General features: G+C 42.8%; 1 protein-coding gene across 9 annotated transcripts in view; it reads right to left on the bottom strand.

Annotated features, from left to right (window-relative positions):
* The window catches only part of KCNAB2 (potassium voltage-gated channel subfamily A regulatory beta subunit 2), a 1185210-nt gene that overhangs the window by 378168 nt on the left and 786347 nt on the right, over window positions 1–20695 (bottom strand). For all 9 annotated transcript variants that reach the window (XM_086921729.1, XM_086921727.1, XM_086921726.1 and 6 more), the window contains one exon: window positions 5413–5456. In XM_086921729.1, the coding sequence (XP_086777855.1) occupies window positions 5413–5456 (44 nt within the window). The remainder of the gene's footprint in view (window positions 1–5412; window positions 5457–20695) is intronic.

A 20695-nucleotide genomic window follows, 5' to 3' on the forward strand; every position in this document is an offset into this window, starting at 1 on the left:
TTTCTGTAAATTTTACCTTATTGGTAAAATTCGGTATTTACCGATTCGGTATTTACCGAATCGGTATTTCCCATTCATTCCTATGGGTCTGGAGGCCCATAGGAATGAATGTGAATTACCGAATCGGTAATTACCGGTTCGGTAAAATGGGGAACACATTCAAGGGTGGCAGGACGTCACATTGACACCCTGTTGCACCCCTGAATAGTGCATGGGTGCACATGTGGCACACATATGTGCCCTAAGGGCATGAATGTCTGCCACATCGCAGTGTTGGAAAAGCAAAAAATTGCTTTTTCGAAGGTTTTCGTTATTTACGACCAACTCCTTAACTGAGGAATGCACTCACTTGAGTGCCCTCTACATTACGGATTCGGTAATTTACTGAATCGGTATGTTAAGAATTCAGTAATTTACCGATTCCTTTCGTTACCGAATCCTACAAAAATGCCATCTACATCTCAATAGCCTAATACCGGTCGGTAACGGCCGAAATTCGGTAATTTCGAACGTTAACGACCGGTATTGGGCTACCTACATCTAGCCCTACATGTCTAGTGCTGCTTTCTTAGAAAATGATTCCCTCTTGGGGGAAAATACTATATGAAGATATAAATAGAAAAATACTTGACTTATTACACCTGTTTAGGACACACAAAGATCATATTCTAATTTGAACTTTACAAAAATATAAGCCCTGATGAATGTGTCCTAATACAATTTTAGTTGTAAAAATATCGACATTTGAAACGGTTAATCACTTCCACGGCGTTCACCTCATTGTATTTATTAAATGCATTCCTACGTGTGCATCCACATATTGCCTTTCACTGGGTTTATATGAATTTTATCTGAAGTATTTGTACCCTGGTGATGATATGCTTGGATAACTCACCCACGTCTGTTTTTTTTTAAACAGAATAATCTGTGAAGTCAGACAGGGCGCATAATTACCAGAAATGATCTAAAGTTGTTAATGCAAGCAAAATCATTCATTGATGTGCACTGAAATTTGATGAAGTTGCCAAAAAACATTTTGTAGTGGTTATACAGTTTCAAATAATTGAGGGAGTGGACAGCATCAGAGAGATATGAAGTATGTGGAAGGTCTAGATGTCTACATACATAAAGCTAACTAATTTCCATGTTATATTAGTTCGTGATTTCAGTGGCATTTTCAGTAATCGGATTTTTGGACTTTGGAGGGCTAACAGATCAGTATTGCTGTGGGTTAGTGCCCGCGGGTCAAGGGGGAGGGAAGGGGGGGAGCTGACTGAAATTTCAAATTTCTTCCCTTGGGAAATCGCTGATGCAGTCATGCAATAGTACCACAAATGTATTGAGGATGGGTGCTTTTCCGGTTAACATGGCTTCTGCCAGCTGTTTTCGCTTTTCATTTTGTCTAGCCAGCGCAATGAGGAGACTGAAGAGAAGGTGATCAGTTGAAGAGGCGGGATACTGATCCCATTTTGATACCTAAATCTCGTTGGAGCCAATAGGAATAAGGTAAGCATACTGTGCGCTATTTTTTTTGTGAAGGGCTGTGATATGATCTTAGATCAGAGCCACCAATAAACCTAAAGCATCTTGATCAAAGGGGCAATCTTCAAGCATACCAGTAATATTTGGGAAATGCCACACAGTCATGTGGACACCGTAAATAAACTCCTGGGGATGGGGGAGGACGCCCCATAAGTTGAACAGTTTGTGCTGAGTAAGGAGCCACTGGAGAATCAGATCAGTGAGAGGTAGAGAAGTGGTTAGAGCAACTAGCAACAATGTCATATGAATAGGCAATTTCATAGTCAATTTAGGTGGCTGCCTGCACCAAGCATATACAATAAAAGGTAGTCACAGTGGTAATACACTAATTGATTCAATTGCACGTTTAATTATACTCCGAACATAATAAGCATGTTGCGCTTAGCAAATGTATTTACATATTCATGCTCAGGAGCTCCAGAAGGAAAGAAAAGGAGGAAGTGCTCTAGGATGTGCTCAGGTGGAGGTTTATCTGGAAGTGAAAGGCAATGTGCAATATTTACATCCTGGAATAATGGTGGCCTGTCCAGCCATGCTAAGGGTTACATTGGTGTAAAACCACGTAGTATTTCAGTAACACAGTAAATTAATTGCTGTTGTCTACATGTGGTAACAAGCGATACGATCAACGTTTCAACCCTAATCGTGTGTGAAGGGAAGTTAAATCCTTCAAAAGGGGTCTTCATCAGGACATATGGAGACACCCTTTATGAAACCTAGAGGAAGTCTGGTGAGTACCAATGGAAAAGGTTGGGCCTGTGGGCTTCAATGTCGAAGAGGCGGACACAAAGTGGGCTGCAATATCAATTACATTTCGGTTATTAGAGTCCTGTGGCTGATAAATGGAAAGAATCGAAAAGAATCAATGGTTCTTGAGAATTCAAAATGGAATGGATCCCAATTCGGTCTCCGAGTTCGTCCCAGGTTGCAGGATCTCTGGCCTGGTGTGTTTTTTCGAATGATTAGAGTATTACCACTTGACCACCTTTTCTTATACTGTATATGACCCAGGTCCAGCGGCTTTTGGGTTTCCCCATTTTTTCCTGTAACTCTGCACAACGCATATGAGCTGAATATTGCAGTGTTTACAGTTACGATAAATTTCTTGCTGTCTTTGAAGGGGAGTTGTTTTCAGGACATAAGAGAACAAGAATAGCAATTTGTGGTGGTGGAGGCACACTGGAAAGTGAGGGCAGCAGGGCAACCTTGTGGGAACCACTGGTATGTCTCAGAGATGGAAAGCAAACTAAATGGTAGCTACTATGCAATAATTGCTGGCCAGGCTACATTTTGAACACACTGGTAAAGCCTCCACTTTCACAGCGGAGATGAATGCAGGGAGGGTCAGTTGGTAAAGAGGATGGGAAGGAGCAAGAACATGCCAAGTGACACTGGCAGTGTGGGTAGATGAATTAACAATAATCCAATGCAACTATGATGTAGGATATGAAAGAGAAAAAAAGGCAAAATAGATCCCCCCAGCTATAGAAAAGGAAGTAGCAAAACAAAGTACAGAAGGAGGGATACAAGAGAGAAAAACATGTTCAGAAGCTTTCGGAGGGGATGGTGGTTTACAGTTCATGATTCAGATCAGCAAAAGTAAGTAATGTGAGTGAAGGAAAGGAAAGATGAGTCCAATGGGGGTAAGGGGCAGTTCTTCAAGCATGGGAGAAAAGAAGACCTAATCAGAACAAGAGTCAGGGTAGTGAAGTAAAATGGGGGAAATGGCCAAACTCATTGGGGAGTTAAATTCAGAAGGCATGGCAGAGGTTCAGGACTGAGTAGATAGGTCATCAGAAAGAGGAAGAGAACGCAGTGGGGCGGAAGATGAAGAATAAAATGGTAAGGAGAGGGAAAAATGCGAGATAAAAAGCACAGCAGTGAGAGTAGCATGGAGATGAGCACATACGATACAAAGGCTTATGAAGAAGCAATGTTGCTAAAGTTCACAGCTTGCAAGTAAGTAAGTAATTCTTTTTTGCTCAATTAATTAAAACCATTGCAATCAGCTACGTGAGCTTATACAAATAAACGAACTAAAAATACAGATTTATCTAGTACAGCATGCAGGAAAAGGGCAAAGAAGTACAGCAAGAAATCCTGGGACAGGCTTCGGAGGAGGGTCTTGGAAAGCAAACGCAAGGGGAGAGGGCTCAAATAGGAATAGAAATGAGATGAAGAGATGTAAGCCAGTGAACATTTCACCGGTACAGCAAACCTAGAGGGGGTAAAATGTGAAGCAAGTAAACAGAAGGCTTGCTCGGAAAGGTAAATATGTTGGAAAGAGTGAGGAATAGGAGAAAAAGAAGAAGTAGCGAGCAACCAAATACCACCAGAGAATAAAAAAAGAAGTAGCAGGAAGTATTCTTGACTTGGGGCATTAGGAAAATACAGTGTGAAATGTCAACCCACCGTAGAAGCAACGAAGAACGCCTCCATGTTTTGGACAGGTCGATAATAAAAGGGAAATATGTGACAGGAGTTGAGGTACCTTATTAAGAAGAATGATGGCTTGATGGGGAGAAATAGGAAGGTGCCTCCTGAAAAGTGAGAGAGAATCTCCACAGTGGTGTTGGGGAGCAAGGTGGGTAGGCTGCCTCACAGCTGTTGGCACATAAATGTGCCTTGGTCCTTCCTTGGCACAGGCAAAGCACTAGTGTCCAAGTAGGTAGATGCTACATGCAAGGTTCATCCGTCATATCCGAGTGCCTGAGGGTTTCTACTTTCGGTTTGACTGATCAACTGAAGTGGACCCAGAGGGATTTTTCATGTGCTGTTTACAAAATGTTTTTTGGGGTAAGAGGCTTAGCATGCATAATCGTGCTTGCGAAAATGCAGGTTATGAAAAAATCTATACATGCTGAATGTTTCCCCTATACATGGGCATTTTTGAGAGTGCAGTAACAAGGGCAACTAATTTAACCAAGTAGATATTTAGTAGAACATATCGATAGGGAGTATATGGGTTGGGTTGGGTTGTGTGTGCTTTTTCCTACATATTCCAATATTTGGTTAAAATAAGGATATCCTACTAACATCCTGAATCAATTTTGACACTGTTAGGTGCTGTCTTCATGTGCAACGCTGGATTTGATGTTCTACATAGGTGTCTATCAATTAAAACCATTGAATATGGTAACGTTTACATGGAGGCTCTCTCACTGTTAAATAATTTAAGGCTAGTAAAGGGTACATTTTAGATACATATTTATAAGTCTTATTAGTAAAATACAAGTGAAAGAACGTGCTTATTTTTACAGGTCTTGGCAAGGGTGGGTGGGTAGAAGAGGCTCAGGCCCAGACCAAAGAGATTATCCCTTCATTGCACAACAAATCGGCTACTTGCTTTGAAGAAAAACCCAAAGGCCCATAATTAATGATGTTCCTTGTTCCCAAAATCAATAGTCATGTAATCTGCAGACTATTAGCTGGCAGCAGCCGAAATCTCTGAGAGAAATTGCAAGTGGCAGTGAAGCATTACATTGGAAATCTGACCCGGAATTAAATATATGCCCAATAATTCCTGATAACTCAGGGATCAACCCATAATCCATATAATTCAACACAAATGGAGCTAACGCAACCACCATATTGTTAATTTCGAGGAGTAGAATCATCACCAGCATCCAGGGGTGTTAGTATGAGCCTTAAAGTGTTTCTTCATCTGGCGGGTTTATGCAAGGGATTGCAATATCAATGATATTTTGAATCAAATAAAAGAGAAGCCAGTGAAAGTAAAAATTTCCGCTACTAGCAAATCAAATGCCTGCATTTACCAGGATATAATTAGAAACTACTTTCAGATCAATGTAATTTAATTGGGTCTACAAAGACATGATCTAAGAAACAGTTTTTTATGGAATGACTTACCTAAACCCAGACAGGACACTCTTAGTCCGGACTTTCCAAGATTTCTGAAAAAAAGAACGATTTTATTAAGAGACTATGGAAACAAAGGTATACATCGCACTTCAATTAACAACATTAGTGTTATATCTGCATTTTTTTTACTCCAGTACTAGTTCATACAGCAGCTTAATACATCAGTAGAACAGACATGCCCGGTCCCCAATCACGAACTGAGGCACTGGTGGACAGTTTCAAAATTTCTCAAACCTGATCAGTATTTCCATCATTGTCTGAATTATTTGTGTGTGTTTCTTTTACCATTTTGTTTACGAGTTCTATTTGTGCAACAGTACAGGGGCCACCTGGAATGATGAGAGCTCCACAGAAAACAATGGAACTTTTACTAATATGTTTACGAGTTTTATTTGTGTAACAGTACAGAGGCCACCTGGAATGATGAGGGCTCCACAGAAGACAATGGAGCTTTTACTAATATGTTTACGAGTTTTTTTTTGTGCAACAGTACATCGACCACCTGTAATGTTGAGGGCTCCACAGAAGACAATGGATCTTTTACTAATATGTTTACAAGTTTTATTTGTGTAACAGTACAGGGGCCACCTGGAATGATGAGGGCTCCACAGAAGACTATGGAGCTTTTACTAATAAGTTTACGAGTTTTATTCGTGTAACAGTACAGGGGCCACCTAGAATCATGAGGGCTCCACAAAAGACTATGGATTGGCAGAAGGCCCCCAATGTCTCATAGACACTTTCCACTTTAACATGTCAATGTTGTCTTTCTGTTTCTTCCATTTTAACTTACAGCACTGTTTTATCAGCGGATGGAATGTTCTAATAGCATTATAGTCCTTCTGTACTGGCATATACTGATTATTAAAGTTCCCATTCCTACCCCCACCTATGACTCATGCCTATGACTTAGGGAGAGGACCTTTAATGGCCAGTATAGCCCTTGGAAATGTCTACTGCAGTCTGAGTCAAACATATAGCGAGTAGTTAGAACCTTCAACAACAGGCATAGTAGTCCTTAGAGGCTGGCTATATTATTACAATAAACAATGCATGAGACAATGAGCATGATTTGTAAACATTTTAGCACACAGAAAAGATATTTACAAATAAAATTTCCACATACTCGGCCAGATTCATCAAGCCGAAAACGGCTCGCAAAGGGCCAGATTTTGAGAATCTGGCCCTTTGCGAGCGCTATTTTTGCATTTGGGATTCATCATCCCAAATGCAAAAATCACATTTTTAGAAATCGCATATTTGCGAATAATTGCATTTAAGGAATCTCAATTAGAGATTCCTTAAATGCAATTCTAGAAGCATGTAAAAATTGCGAAATCGCTATTTTTGGCCGCTATTTACCGCGAAGTCTGACTTCGTGGTAAATAGCGAAAACTGAGAAAAATTTACTTTTGTGCATTTTTCTCAGTTGTATGTTACACACATACGTGTCCTTTGGACATGTGTGTGCTCAACAACAGTCTACATTTTCATTTCAGGGGTACTACAGGGTGGCCTTTGGACACCCCTGGCCCCCCCAATGAAATCGCATCCTTATTTGCGATTAGCAAATTGCTGATCGCAAATAAGGAATAACTCCCCATTCATTCCTATGGGCCTACATGAATCCCGTTTTGCAAGCCCCTAATAGCGATTCCTTAATAATACGCTATTAAGGACTCGCAAAACGGGACAATGATGAATCTAGCAGCTAATGACTTAATTTAGGATTGGTGTAATATGTCAATTTTAAGAACGGCTTAAAATAGTGGAAAATGTCCCATTACTCTGGATTTGCCACCTTAGTAAGTTTACGAGTTTGGACACATTAGGTATTGTCTCAATGTGTGTAATCCTGCAATAGAAGGTGAACAATAATAAGCTCATAACTTTGTGGGTATTCACAAACGTTCTGCAGTTAGCTTCTCAGCAGATTTAATAACCTATACAATAAGACCAGCACTTCAAACTATGAGCAGGAATCAAGGCCTGCACAGTTGTTTGGTTTCTGCAATGTGTTTCCGACCCTGGAAACATATGCTAATGCACTCCTGCGAAAGACAGGGGTAAATTATTCCACGGTATGGCAAGGGGTTTCTCAACAGGGAAAAATACATTCATTGTATAGAAGAAAAAAAATGTAAATGCCAAATTAAAGATAGTTAGTCATGAAAATGTTAAACTTAATAGAAATTTCACAAGTGCATTTTGAGATTCAAAATACTCCTCGAAATCTACACCTGTCAGATTTGCAGGAGCACTTCTGGGTTTCTTTGTCCTTACATGCCTGCTCCTTGGGAATAATAAAACATACTGAGTGCCACTGCCCTCTGGATGCAGGTCTAGAACACTACTAGAGAACTACCCCATCAACAGCAAAATGTTCCATAAAAGGAGAGGCGGAGGAGGAACACCGAAATGTTGGGACCGAGGACGAGCATCACTAATTATAGCTTTTTTTCCTCATTAGCTTTAATTTGGCGCCAATCATTCCATGTCATAATGTCACTGCTGGGTGCAGAGCAAGTAATTAACTCTCGTGGTTGACCCTTGACCAACTAATGGGCCGTAGCCACAGGACAGGGTTAATAAGGAGGCCCACCGGTAAAGTCAATAATGCTCCGAGCACATAAATATATCCGCTCATTCACTCCTCGCTCCCTTGAATAAACCTCTTTCAGTGTCCTCTTCCCCATCCTCCATTTGTCCCCGCTCTGCTTGTTGAAAGCACTTTGCATGAACTGTTTTTTGGGAGCTGTTCCAAAGCAATCCTATACGAGTAGTTAAAGAGTACATTCTGACCTCTCAACTTTTTTAAATGAAGGTGCTCATAAAGCAAACCTACAGTACTTCTTTAAAGTAATATGCAAATGAGTATGTTAAAGAGAGAATAGAAAATGTATTAAGATACGTAGAAAAACATATTGATCAGACTAGAAGTGTAAAGAAAGGTAGATCGATATAATAACAAGCAATGGCAAAGCCAGCAGGTCTCAGCAATGCCCGAGCTTTCAGTGTCTTTTAGCCATGTTGTCCAGCAGCACATCTGCTGTCCTGCATGGCTGAATGTTACTGAGAGCCCAGAATGACAGGATGTTGAGCCGCCGCCGACTCTCTTTGCCCCACCCATCTTAAGTTTATTGTCTTGCCCATACTAACACAAAAAGAGCTATGTATGAATTATCCTGCACTGTCCACATCATATCACTTTTTTTCAGTGACTTTCAGATGTGCAGATGTGCTGATAGACAGTATGGCTAAAAGACATTCACATTGACAAGGCCAATAGCTCAGCCATTGCCGAGATTTATTGGCTTTTCCAATGCTTATTCAGTGTTACAACGGGCTATTGCTGAACAAATGTGAAAATGATAGTGAGAAAAAGATTTGGAGTTTTGAAGTGAAGTTGGGATGTGGCGTAATGGCCGGAGATGCTGACAGGGGAACTGGGCCATGAGGTTCAAATCTCATGGTTGGGTGAACAATCTGTGATTCTGCGCAAATCACTTACACATCCTCCTGCCAACGACAATGAATGTGTCATTGTGCAATGTAACTGGTGAGTACACAGTGCTCGAATACCATCAGCTAGTGTGAGCACTATGGCTAGATGGGGACAGGACAAACGCTCCAATACCATCTGTTTGTGCAAAAAAAAAAAAAAAAAAGCAGCGACAGGGAGGATGTGGGAGGGACAGGTAAAGCAGGCGGGGATGGAGAGATGGGCAAGCAGCAACAGGAAAAAAACAATTGAAGGAGGATCAACAACAAAAATTAATGTTTCATTGTGTAATGTAACTAGTGAGCACTTACGGTGCACCAATACCATCGGCTAGTGTACACCCTATGGCAAGACTGACGACAAAGTGAGTGCTCCAATGCCAAGGGATCGTGCAAAAAGTATAAATTAGTGTTTGTATTTTAACAACATTTTAAGAAAGGCATTGGTTCATGTACAAGTGCATGCATTTTAGTAGTATGTGTGTATGTGTAGAGGGAGACAACCTCAAAACACAAGTACTCCTATAGAGTGCTTGAAAACAGAGAAATAACTGCTTCTCAACCAGCAGCAGTGTAAGTAAACATGTACTTGGTCCATGCGCTATGAGAGGGCCAAACACAAGAAGAGGACATGGCGTCCGAATGCCATGACGAATGGCATAAAAAAAATACCAAGAATGACGCTAAAGTTTACCAATGGTAGGAGATGGGTGGCCTGTAAATCAACAGATGAACAACACATCTCTTCGAGACAGCGCATTCGCTGTCTAGCCGAGACCTAAAAATACAAACATCAAATTCCCAAGATGCACTAAAGGCAACTATGTATGCAGAGGAACAGTAATACAACGTTTTTTCATTAGTGAAGATGTGAATAGATACAGTAGTACTTGATTAGCAATTGTTCGCAGTAGTCTTCAATTTCATTTCTCTTGATCTAATGAAAAACAAATCACTGTAAACATCTGGGAACTAAACAGTGTCATTTTAGGTCAAGCAAAAGACATAATGTTAGAGCACCAAACCCTTACAGTGGGATTTAAAGCCCAGCCATTGCTTAGCATTAGTTAGCTTTATTGTCACTCATGTGCTTGCTTGTTATTCAACGGCTTGCAATGTCTATCCTACCTTTCCTAGAGCATAACCTCTTTACATGTGCCCAACCACTGTTTACTTTTAGGGATCTACTTTTTCTATTTTGCTTGAGCACTCCATGAAAATGATCTGTTTTCCAGCTGTCTTCCTCATGTGCTTCACTTTCACCATGCTCCTTGTTACTCTTTCATCCCGCACTGTGTTGCACTCTCGCCATACGTGCTTCTCTCCTCCTCCAAACTCGTTGTTGCTCTCACCAATGTGCTTCCCCCCAGTTTGGTTCTCTCGCTCATGTCTCCACCCACCCCTCACGCACTTATTTTCCCTTTCTATACGCAGTCCCCCCCACCTATTACCCTGACACACACTATACATACATTGCCGCCTCCTCGGCCCTACTTTTCATTATGTTTTCTTGAGTGGGCACACAGCAAGCTATTGGTGTCCCCTTTGATTTGGAATAAAAACGTTCCCACGCCTTTTCTTATTCATATTTTCTTATTTACTGATCTATCACAGATGACATCCCGCAGAGAAGCCCCAGCACATATTTACCACCTTCTCAAAGCCGAATGTGGCTTTACAACTCAAAAATATGGCCACACACGGTTATTCCCTGGAGTCTAATCCCAGGGAATTACTGGCATGGTGTTACCGCAAGGAAGCAAATTTTGCATGTGGAGTTTTCACCCCCACCGCCAGTACCATCCAACTTGCAATCAGATAAGAAAGACGCAAATGAGAGTGACAATAAATTCAACTAATGTCTCTTTAAAGAAATGCGTTAAAATGAAAGGGCCATAGGCACACAAGGGGCAGCTGCCCATGATTTCTTTCATGTCAAAAAAGCCCTACATCTGTTCCCTTTTAACACTTAAAGCTGGCGGAAAGAGATACCATGTAGCCATGTTTCAACAAAACAATAGGTGTATTTTTGATTTTCATAAATATTGGGAGTGGTTACCAGCGGTGGTAAATTACCACCCAGTAGTAAATTAATAATAGCAGCAGTAATCTAAACACACAAAACACTGTCCTGAAACATTACTGCTTGCCAATGGCAATGTTTTCTGCAGATAGAAGAATACCATTGTCGGAATAAACCTTTATTACAGAATTACCAGGACAATAATAATATTCCTACACCAAACACATTCTTCGGTCATTGACATGTGCTGGGTGCCCAACGTGTAACTACATTTTAAGTAGTGTCTGTAAGTTCTGGCTAATTTCATGCCCAGAGAGACCCTTATAACTGATAATTAGAGCGCAAAGTTGGGTGAAATATTTTTATGTAAAGTGGTGTTGACTATAGTAAGACATACAGATTATTAATGGGTTACTCTTCATAAGGGGGTTGCTTCCCACAGTGGAGTTCAAAGTGACATAAAGAAGACAAAAGCAAAGCTTTCGTTATGTATAATGGCGGCATATCCCACATTAACGACAGCTACACATCCACAATCCATGTTATGTAGGCCTCTAATCCTCTTTCCCTGCACAGCTGTCACCACGCTCCTACATATGTTTAAAAAAAAAACTCCATTACATCCCTCAAGCAAACATTGCTTATCGTTTCAGTGATCAATTACTTAGTGGATATGATATGTCCTAAGAATGGCACCTATGACAAACAACATGCTGGGGGACCTGGCAAGGCTTAGGGCCACTTGGGAACGGGAAGTAGGGACACTGGAAGACATTGACTGGGACCTTATCCTCATGCACCCGAGGGAGGTGGCTATCAAATCCCTGCTCCGTCTGATCCAATATAACGTGCTCCACAGGACGTACTTTGATAGAGTGAGATTGTTCAAAATGGGGAAGACACCAGACGATAGATGCCTGAGATGCCACCATGAGGGAGGGGACTTTTTCCACATACTATGGGCTTGTGTGAAAATACAATCCTACTGGACGCTCATTTTCACCGAACTGCGGGAGGTCCTGTCTGTATCGCTCGACCAGGAGCCCAAACTGGCCCTCTTGGGAATGACTAATGATGTTGACCTCCCCCGCCCCTTACTGGTTTTCCTGACATTAGCTCTAGTAGTAGCAAAACGGGATGTTGCAAAATATTGGGGGGCTGTGACGGTACCCACTATGGAGGAATGGAGAAGGGGACTAGACCTTTACATGGTGGCAGAGCGAGTGACGTATAAATCGAGGGGTTGCCCGAAAAAGTTCAAAAGGGTTTGGTCAAAGTGGAGACAATATCATGGGCTAGATAGTGGGCTTGGGGAGGGAGGCTCGTGAGTGGACCCGGAATAGGAAGATGAGCGAGTTGAGGATGAGAGGACATGCTAGGAATAGACACTGATACGCCAGTCACGCAATGCATGCTTGAATGTTTTCATGCCACTTGTTTACCAGGTATGGGGGGGAGGGATGGGGACGGCGGGGAATGTATGTGCCCTTAACATGACTGTAATGTTAGATCTTGATTGAGCAGATGTTCTACCGACTTCCATTCATAATAGTGCTTGTTGGGGGGCGGGGGGGGGGGGGGGGGGGGGGTTCAACAAAACCAAAAAAGCAGATGCCCAGTTGGCTAATGTGATCACCAATTATGTTATGGCGGTGATGCACCGAGAGAGACTCGAAGACACGGTCAGACCGACCTATGGACTATGCATTGATGCGGCACCGGGGGCTCCGTGAAGTGTATTTCAATATGTAACTGTCTTGCCTGAATAATGCTGCCACTGTAACCCTTACCATGTCTGAGTATCTGCAATAAAAATCGTTTAAAAAAAAAAAAAGAATGGCACCTATGAAACATTTCTCTGGAAGAGAAAATCCCTTTCTGGAATGGACAGTTTGAAAGTGTAAATGATTTATTTTAACAGTGTGTGTATTTGTGTGTGTGTTTTGCTGCTACCAGTTATGTAACCAGACCCTGTCATGGGTAAAGAGAAAAGAGACAGGTGGTGGTCCCCCACATGTCTCCACTTTGTGTCTGAGATATCAGTGTGACCAGGGGCGGCCCCTTCGCTAAGGTGGAGGAGCCTCACCCCACTGCTCTGCCGCAGTAAAAGAAAAAAAAAAATCAAATAATAACGTAAAGTTATTTTAATTTTTTGTCCTCCTGTAGTGGCAGCTTTGCGTGAGTGGGCGTGGCTGCAGAGCAGGGGAGGAGTGATTTGCCCACCCCTAAGTGCGCAATGATGTTTGGTCAGCCCTCTCGGCGCGCCCAAAAGCCCTGCAGGCTGCATTAAAAAAGCCTGCGTGGATAACATGCCCACCCCTTCAGCCCCTGGGTGAGTGCCATGTCACTGCGCTCAGACCAATCATAATGCTGCATTGCAGCATTGTGATTGGCTTAGGGGAGGGAGCCTGGCTGCCTGCTACTTGTTCCTGGAGTCGGAGGCAGGAAAGCAGGATTAGAGATGCGGGACCCTGGCAGCAAGGTATGTGTTATTTTGTTATTTATTTTTTTACATTGTAACCCGTGCCCTACCCGTGTGCCCCCCCCACCCCTGTGGCCCTTCCCCTGTGCACCCACCCCACCACCCGCGAGCCATGCCGGCCGCCACTGAGTGTGACAGTATACACATGATCTGGCCTCCATCCGAGATGAACACAAAACGCATGGGCTGGAGGTCTCCTTCCCACTCAGGGATTGGTTGGACAGGCCCTTTAGAACCTGGATCTGAGGTCTCCGTCAGTGTGCTGGGGGAGGACTCGTCTACAGCCTGCAGTTGGGCACCAGCTACTGCGCTCCTTTCTTCTCCAGCTACCGAGGCCACTGACCATATCCACTCCAACCCATTCTGTATCTACCATTTCTACTGTTGATGCTCTTCAGCATGCCCTTAGCTGCTGATCCTACTACAGGGCACCACATGGATTACCAGCCTTTTAACATCACCATGGGAGACACAGTGGGCTGCACCAAGCATAGGAATTAGTGGAGTTTCGGGGGATTCGCTAGTCACACAGAAGGTAACAGGAGGAGTACCCACTGGTCCCTATATACTATCTGTGCAATCTTGTTGGTGTGTTTATAGTTTTTTTGGACACGTGAATAATACGAGCCAGGGCGTGGAGGTATCAGCAAATACAATAAGAGTGACCTACATAAAAAAGGTAACAATCTTCAGGGCCGTAAGTATTCTAGTTTCATTTTAAAAATGGAAAGTACCTTGCTTTATCTTACAGAAAATGAGAGCATTATCTCTTCGACCTGTGATTTCTTGATTCGTTTCTGAGAAATACAAATCCGAACCACAAACAGGCTATAACATATGTTTGAAAATGTAATCCTTTCAAAGGTAAAAAGACCAAAGACTATAAAAATAACTACTTCAAAAGCACGCCGGTGAACATGTTTTTACTGTAATCTTGAATCACTGTTTTCTCATTACACAGAGATCTAACAAAACTAGTTCCTATAACTATACTCGCACAGCAAGGAAAACGAGGATAAAATAAGAAGTCTTTCCTACTATGTTTGAGGATTTTCTATACTGTTTTAGTGGCGTCAATAGCCTGTACAATAGACCATACTAGCAGAATACAGAAGGCATGAAATGATCACACAACTGGGTGAAAGTAAAACCTAAAACTTTAGTGCTACAAACTGAGGGCAGCGGAATGTATTTTTTGTTGTTGACCCCTGCACATATACGCAGTGATGAAAAACAGTCAACCTTTGCAGAGAAAGGAAAGGTGAGACATAGCTTGATAAAAACTGTTTGAGCAAAAGATGGGGAAGGGAGTGGCAGTCTGATTCTGCCGTGAGTGCAACCCTAGCTCTCTCCTCACCTGTGGCCCCCTTCCTTCTTATGCATTGGGGCTGTACCGGCTTATTTAGGAATCCACTGCCGTCCAGGGCCGGTTTTAGCTCTCTTGGCGCCTGGTGCGACAATCATTTTTTGTGCCCCCACACCCACGACCGCCTGCTCGGATTCTATCGATAGCACGGACAAAAGTGCCTCTCATCTGTCTAGCCATAAGTTATTACTAAACACAGTGCCCACCCTGAGGTTAGTGCCCAGTGCCGCAGCACCAGTCGCACTGTCCTAAAGCAGGCCCTGGTGCTGACGCTCTAAGCAGTATGCTGTTACTTACTTTCAATAGCTATACGCCGCTAAATTTCTCTCTCCTCGGACTGCATGCACCTGTGCTGTGCAGGGCGCTCTGATGGCTCCTTCCTTGGCCGCTCTGGGCCGTGGCGTCCCCGGCACGCGGGAACGTCCAGCTTCCAGAAGTGGCATTGGGGCCAGCAGCTCCCTCAGTGCCTAACTCGGCTCAGAGCTGTCCCTATGGATGGCGGAAAGTTATCAGCGGTAGATACCTCGCAAGTAGCACAACCCCTGAGCACACAAGGTAACACATTTTAGCCCTGGGAACTCTGCTAGGTTCGCGAAGTATTTTGCACTCCGCAGAGCTTACGGTGTTCCAAAAAACTCTGGTCTGCGTGGCGGTGTTCTTTCAAAGGTCGCGCTCGATACTGGTAAGTTGGCAAGCGCGAGCAATGAAAATCCAACACTAGACTGCTTCCCAGCGAGATTTCTTAACGTGGGCGGTCGCGTATGGTCGCTACCGCTCACGTTGAAAAACCTTCAGTTCACGTTGAGGAAGCTGCAACTCGAGTAGAACTTCTACTCGAGCAGCAGAAAGAAATAGCACCCTCTTGTGCTGTGCATGATGCCGCTCACTCTGATTTTAGAGTGCACGACAAACCTGGTGCTAAAAATCGGTGCAAGGCAATGCACTACGCCACTCGTGAAACTCTGCGTAGCTTGGTGGAGTTTTTGGGTCACTTTGTGGAGTTTTTGTGTAGCGGAACTCCGCCCAAGCCTAGTAACAATGTTGCAGCATCGGAAGGGGAGGTTGTTTGAGACCTTGGCTGTAACTCCGACGGAGGTGGGGGCAGCGAATAGGACTAATGGACAAGCCGGGACACTACTATCCCTAAACAACATGAATAATTGTCAAACTGATACATCAGTAGCTATTGAGGAGGGCTTCAGACACTCCGGCACAGCACAGGCAGTCGACCCACCCGAGACCAGTCCTATGGCTACAAATGGGAGCACTGTAAGCATTATGAAGGAGGAGCTGGGGCAAGCGGCACAAATTAACCTCATGTCTTCAAGTGGGAGCTTTGAGAGGGCTCTGAAACGGGAACAAATGGGGGAGTCAGAATAGCTGGGCAAACTGAAGAGGGGTCTGACTCTGGTATCAAGGTATCCTACCCTCCTTACATCTGTTAGCTCTGTTGAAGTAAATCCTCTGGAGAAAGAGGCAACATTTAAATTGTGGCAGACCCCAAAAAAGAACAAGCCTTGAAAATGCAATAGGTCTCGCAATGGTTTAATTTAGAGCTATTGGCGTTGTAAATATTAATGTATATGTGGGGGGAGTGAACACGTCAATGCCTATCTAATATCCTAATTAAGTACACAACTTCTGTAAAACGATTTTAAACAATAAAAGACCATAAATATTCTTTTCGAACTATGGACTGTTGTGTAGACTTAATATGAAATAAGAAGCGTGCAAAAAAACAATTCTCACCTAATATGTTGAAATTCAAATGTGAACCTTAATAAAGCAAAAATGTATGCTCTGTTTTAAAATATACGCAATTTTGATGTGAACCCAATGAGGCTAGATGTACCAAATACTCTCCAGGATGGCATTTTTCTTTATTCATTTAGAAGCCCTTGCCAGGAAAGGAGCAAGTCCCAAAAATGCAGCGCAGGACCCCGAGCAGAGGAAATCTGACTCTTGGTTTGTGAAAGACATGGAAAGCTCAGGCAACAACTAAGATAACCGAGCTATGACTAATGGCACAAGGGTGGCAACTAATACTTTGGTTCCCTCTGGCAACAGGGTAAATGATAAAAAAAACATCTCTCCAGTCGTTCAGACTTGGGGTATGGAGCCTCTGGCTAAGATGGCTGCACAGGGCATTTATCTCCCTTTGAGCACAGATCTGCTGCTACAGGATCATCTGCATAGGGACATAAGCACTAGCTTGTCAGACCCCACGACAGATCCCTTCAAACCACAAAATATTTAAATATATTAAAATAATAGAAAGACTTACCTGCCGCTCCGTTAACAGCCGCCTCCCTGCTCATCTCGTCGCCGTTGGGCCGGAAGGGGATGAAGCCTCACGGTACAGGCTCCACACTCTATCCGGACACTGATCTCACATGAGAGCAGCATCAGGATTGGTCTGAGAGGCCTGGTTTGCCGCTCAGATGGTGCATTTGAGCCTGTGTCTTTTATTCAACTCTACTGTGTAACACAGCCGGGTTTGAGAAACATAAGTGAACATGTGTGCTTGACCGGCCTAGGACGGACGGCCAAGCACACATGCACATCTATGAGTGCACTCTACATCTTCCGGACATGCCTGGCCCCGCCCTATAATAATCGCGGGGCTCAGACAGCATTAATAAAATGACAATAACTGTTATTGTCATTTTATTTACTGTCTGCTGGAGTGGGCTGTGGGACAACGCTCCTCCGCCATTATGGAGTAGCCGTGTCTGCATTCAGCTGATCCAAATTCACAGTTCTGAGGTGACTAGACACTATGATCAGGTTGGAGAGACCAATCCTCAGCTGCAGCAGGCTATGAAGGAGATGGATGTGAAACTGATAGCTGTTCTCAGATGTAGAATCTTCAACAGAGAGTTACTGAGGCAGAGAAGGCTACAGCATCTCTATCTTGGACAGTCACTGAGAATGAGACTTTGATCTCTTCTGCACAAGCAAAGTTAGAAGATCTTGAAAATCGCTAACGCCGTAATAATTTAAGGGTTTTAGGGATACCAGAAGGAAACAAGAGCAGCGATACTCGAAGATATATAGTTCTTTTATTCCAAAAGACATTCCGTGACTTAGAGGACTGTGATTGTCAGATTCAATGCATGCATATGCTTCCAATATCAAGACTCTCCGGCTCCAGCCCCAGCAATAGACCGCGCTCTAGCCTAATTTTTGTCTTAAACCTTCTCCTGCTGCAGGCTATCTACTTTAAGGCTTGCCCAACTGCCTCAATTTTTGCTGACTCCGTCTCTTTCTTTGTGCGACCTGATTTTTGCAAATTAACAATGGACCGTAGGTGGATACTGAGGAAGCTGATAAAACCTTTAAAGCCAACAGTGCTCAGGCCTACTTACAGGAGTCTGCGTACCTTAAAATAAACTTTCACAGTCACACTAGGTTCTGTCTTCCTGACATTAGAGGTAAAGACATTACTCCATTAGAGGAAAAGACATTACTCCATTAGAGGAAAAGACATTACTCCATTAGAGGAAAAGACAGCAAAAACAGCGGGGAGGGGTGTAATCAGGCTTTCCATTTTGTAGGATAGTTGTTTTTTTGCTTTTTTAAACTTTATCTTTGTATTGCTGTTTTGGATTTGCAGACAGATTGTGTGGAGGTAGTAGGTGGAGGTGCACAGGACGCTGTCCCACTTTCTGACAAGCACTTTATGGGAGTGATTTTTCCCCGGGTGGTACTTGCGTGTGTATTTGGTCAGTGAGGGGCCTATGGTTGGCTCTATGTTTTTGGTACAAGGGGGGACGGTAATTGTGAGATAAATGAATTTGTGCAGTCATTTGGTTATTTTGGTCTTTCATTATATGCAGGGTACATGTCTTGAAACTAGAGTAAGTGTGATCAAAAGGATGGATGGCTTTCTTAGCAAGAAGCAGGACAACAGAAGTAGTGAGGGGGATATTTTCGTTTGCTATGTTTCAGCTTAAGATTTTGAGTTGAGTTGCTAGCTTAAACCGCCTTTGGAAACCATGACTAGTCAAGGAAGAGATATAGGTTTGTAGACCACAGTTCTTATGCCTCACTGAGACTCATCGTGCATTTAAAGATAGGATGGGGTTTCATCATCTAGGCCATAATGTTATTGCCTGTACTACTCAGCAGGTTTCTATCTGAAGTGTCGCCACTGTCAGTCTCCACACCTTTAAGTGTACATAACTACACACTTTATCTTATGTCCATGGCAGAAGGGTTATTTTTCAGATTGGGTTAACCAGTCAAGTGTATACTATCTGTGTTGTTTATGGCCCTAACCGAGATGACCCGGAGATGTTCGATATGCTCAAACTTAAGTTAGCATAATGGCCTGGTAATATTCTTATTCTTTGTGATTTTAATTGCATAATTAGTTACAAGCTCAACACAACGAATAGAGCTGCTACTCTGCATATGGCTGAACCTCAGCAGTACAGTAGGGAACTGATGCAGGTACATGGTCTTCTAGACATGTGAAGAACTCTGCATCCACTCTGGGTACACATATTTTTCTGTTCATCACTGACATTATTCCAGAGTTAATATGGTAATTAATAAGCTCATCAAGTATTAATACAAAATTCAAATATAGAACTGTGTCCCAAGATCACTTCAGATCATAATCCATTGTGGCTAATGCTTCAGATCCCCGCCTTTTTGAAAGAACCTGCTAGGTGGACATTTACAAGATCGCTATTAAATAATAGAGCATTGGTAGATAGGATCGGTATACAGCTGGGGAAATAATACCTCTTCTAGTATGGTCTAGGAAACCTTGAAAGCCTTTGCTTGGGGATTTACTGCTCAGTTTATGCTTGATCCTTCTGAAATCTATTCTGCTCAGATACAGAGGCAACACTTGGAGCAACTAGGGTGGGAGAGGAAACATGCTCAAGCTATCTTCAAGGAAGATTTAAGTAAACCAAAGATACCATTTGATAGGATCAAGTATCTGTGTAGAGTCGGGCTTATGTAGAGGGAAAAGGCTGAGGAGGCTTACCTAGCGGGCGGGTGTTGATAGTCAAATATGGGAAAGGTTGGAAAGATATTGGCATATAAAATAGAGGGGAAAAAAGAATCATAATATGGTCAAATGTATTGTTGATAAATATGGGATAAAGCATTATACATGGAGGGCGATTCTTGAACAATTTAAAAGTGTCTATCAGGATCTTTCTGCTGAGACCCAGCCTCCAAGTCATGGTGAGGTGGAGGATTATCTTTCAGATGTGTATACTTTAAGGCTTTGTCCTTTGCAGGCTGAGGCACTCAACAATGTATTTACTCTCGCAGAGTTAAAGGAAGCTATTGGTTCACTGTCATCGGGAAAGGGGGCAGGGGAAGAAGCCCTGGCAGTGGAATTTTATAGGATTGTTTTCAGCTTTTTTGGCACCTCTGTTACTTATGGTCATACTGTATATTGATCGAGGCAGTAATATTTAGGACTCCCAGAATCATACCAATATTGTTATTTCTCTTAAAAATGATAAGCCAGCAGGACAGAAAGGATCATACCATACTATTTCATTCATTAACCCAGATGCCAAAATAGATGCAAAGTTACTGGCTAAAAGGTTGGCTTCGTATTCAAGGTTTAGTATGTGCACAACAACACATTTTCTTCCAGATCAGGGATACTTCCCATCATATTAATACAGCTATAGCAATGTTTGATGCTGCTACTCTGGGAAGGTGTGTCAGGATGATACGATTAGACGCAGAAAAGGAATTCAAAAGGGTCTTATGGTCTTTTTTGTGTGCAGTGTTCTATGAAGGCTGGGTTTCGGGCCAGAAATATTGATCGTGCCCAATGCTTATATCGATAGCCGATTATCCGTGTGATTTGGGTGAACAATGGTACAGAGATTAAAATCAGCGCCTATGCCAATAATGTTGC

This window comes from Lissotriton vulgaris, chromosome 5, assembly GCF_964263255.1.
Source record: "Lissotriton vulgaris chromosome 5, aLisVul1.2, whole genome shotgun sequence".
NCBI lineage: Eukaryota > Metazoa > Chordata > Amphibia > Caudata > Salamandridae > Lissotriton > Lissotriton vulgaris.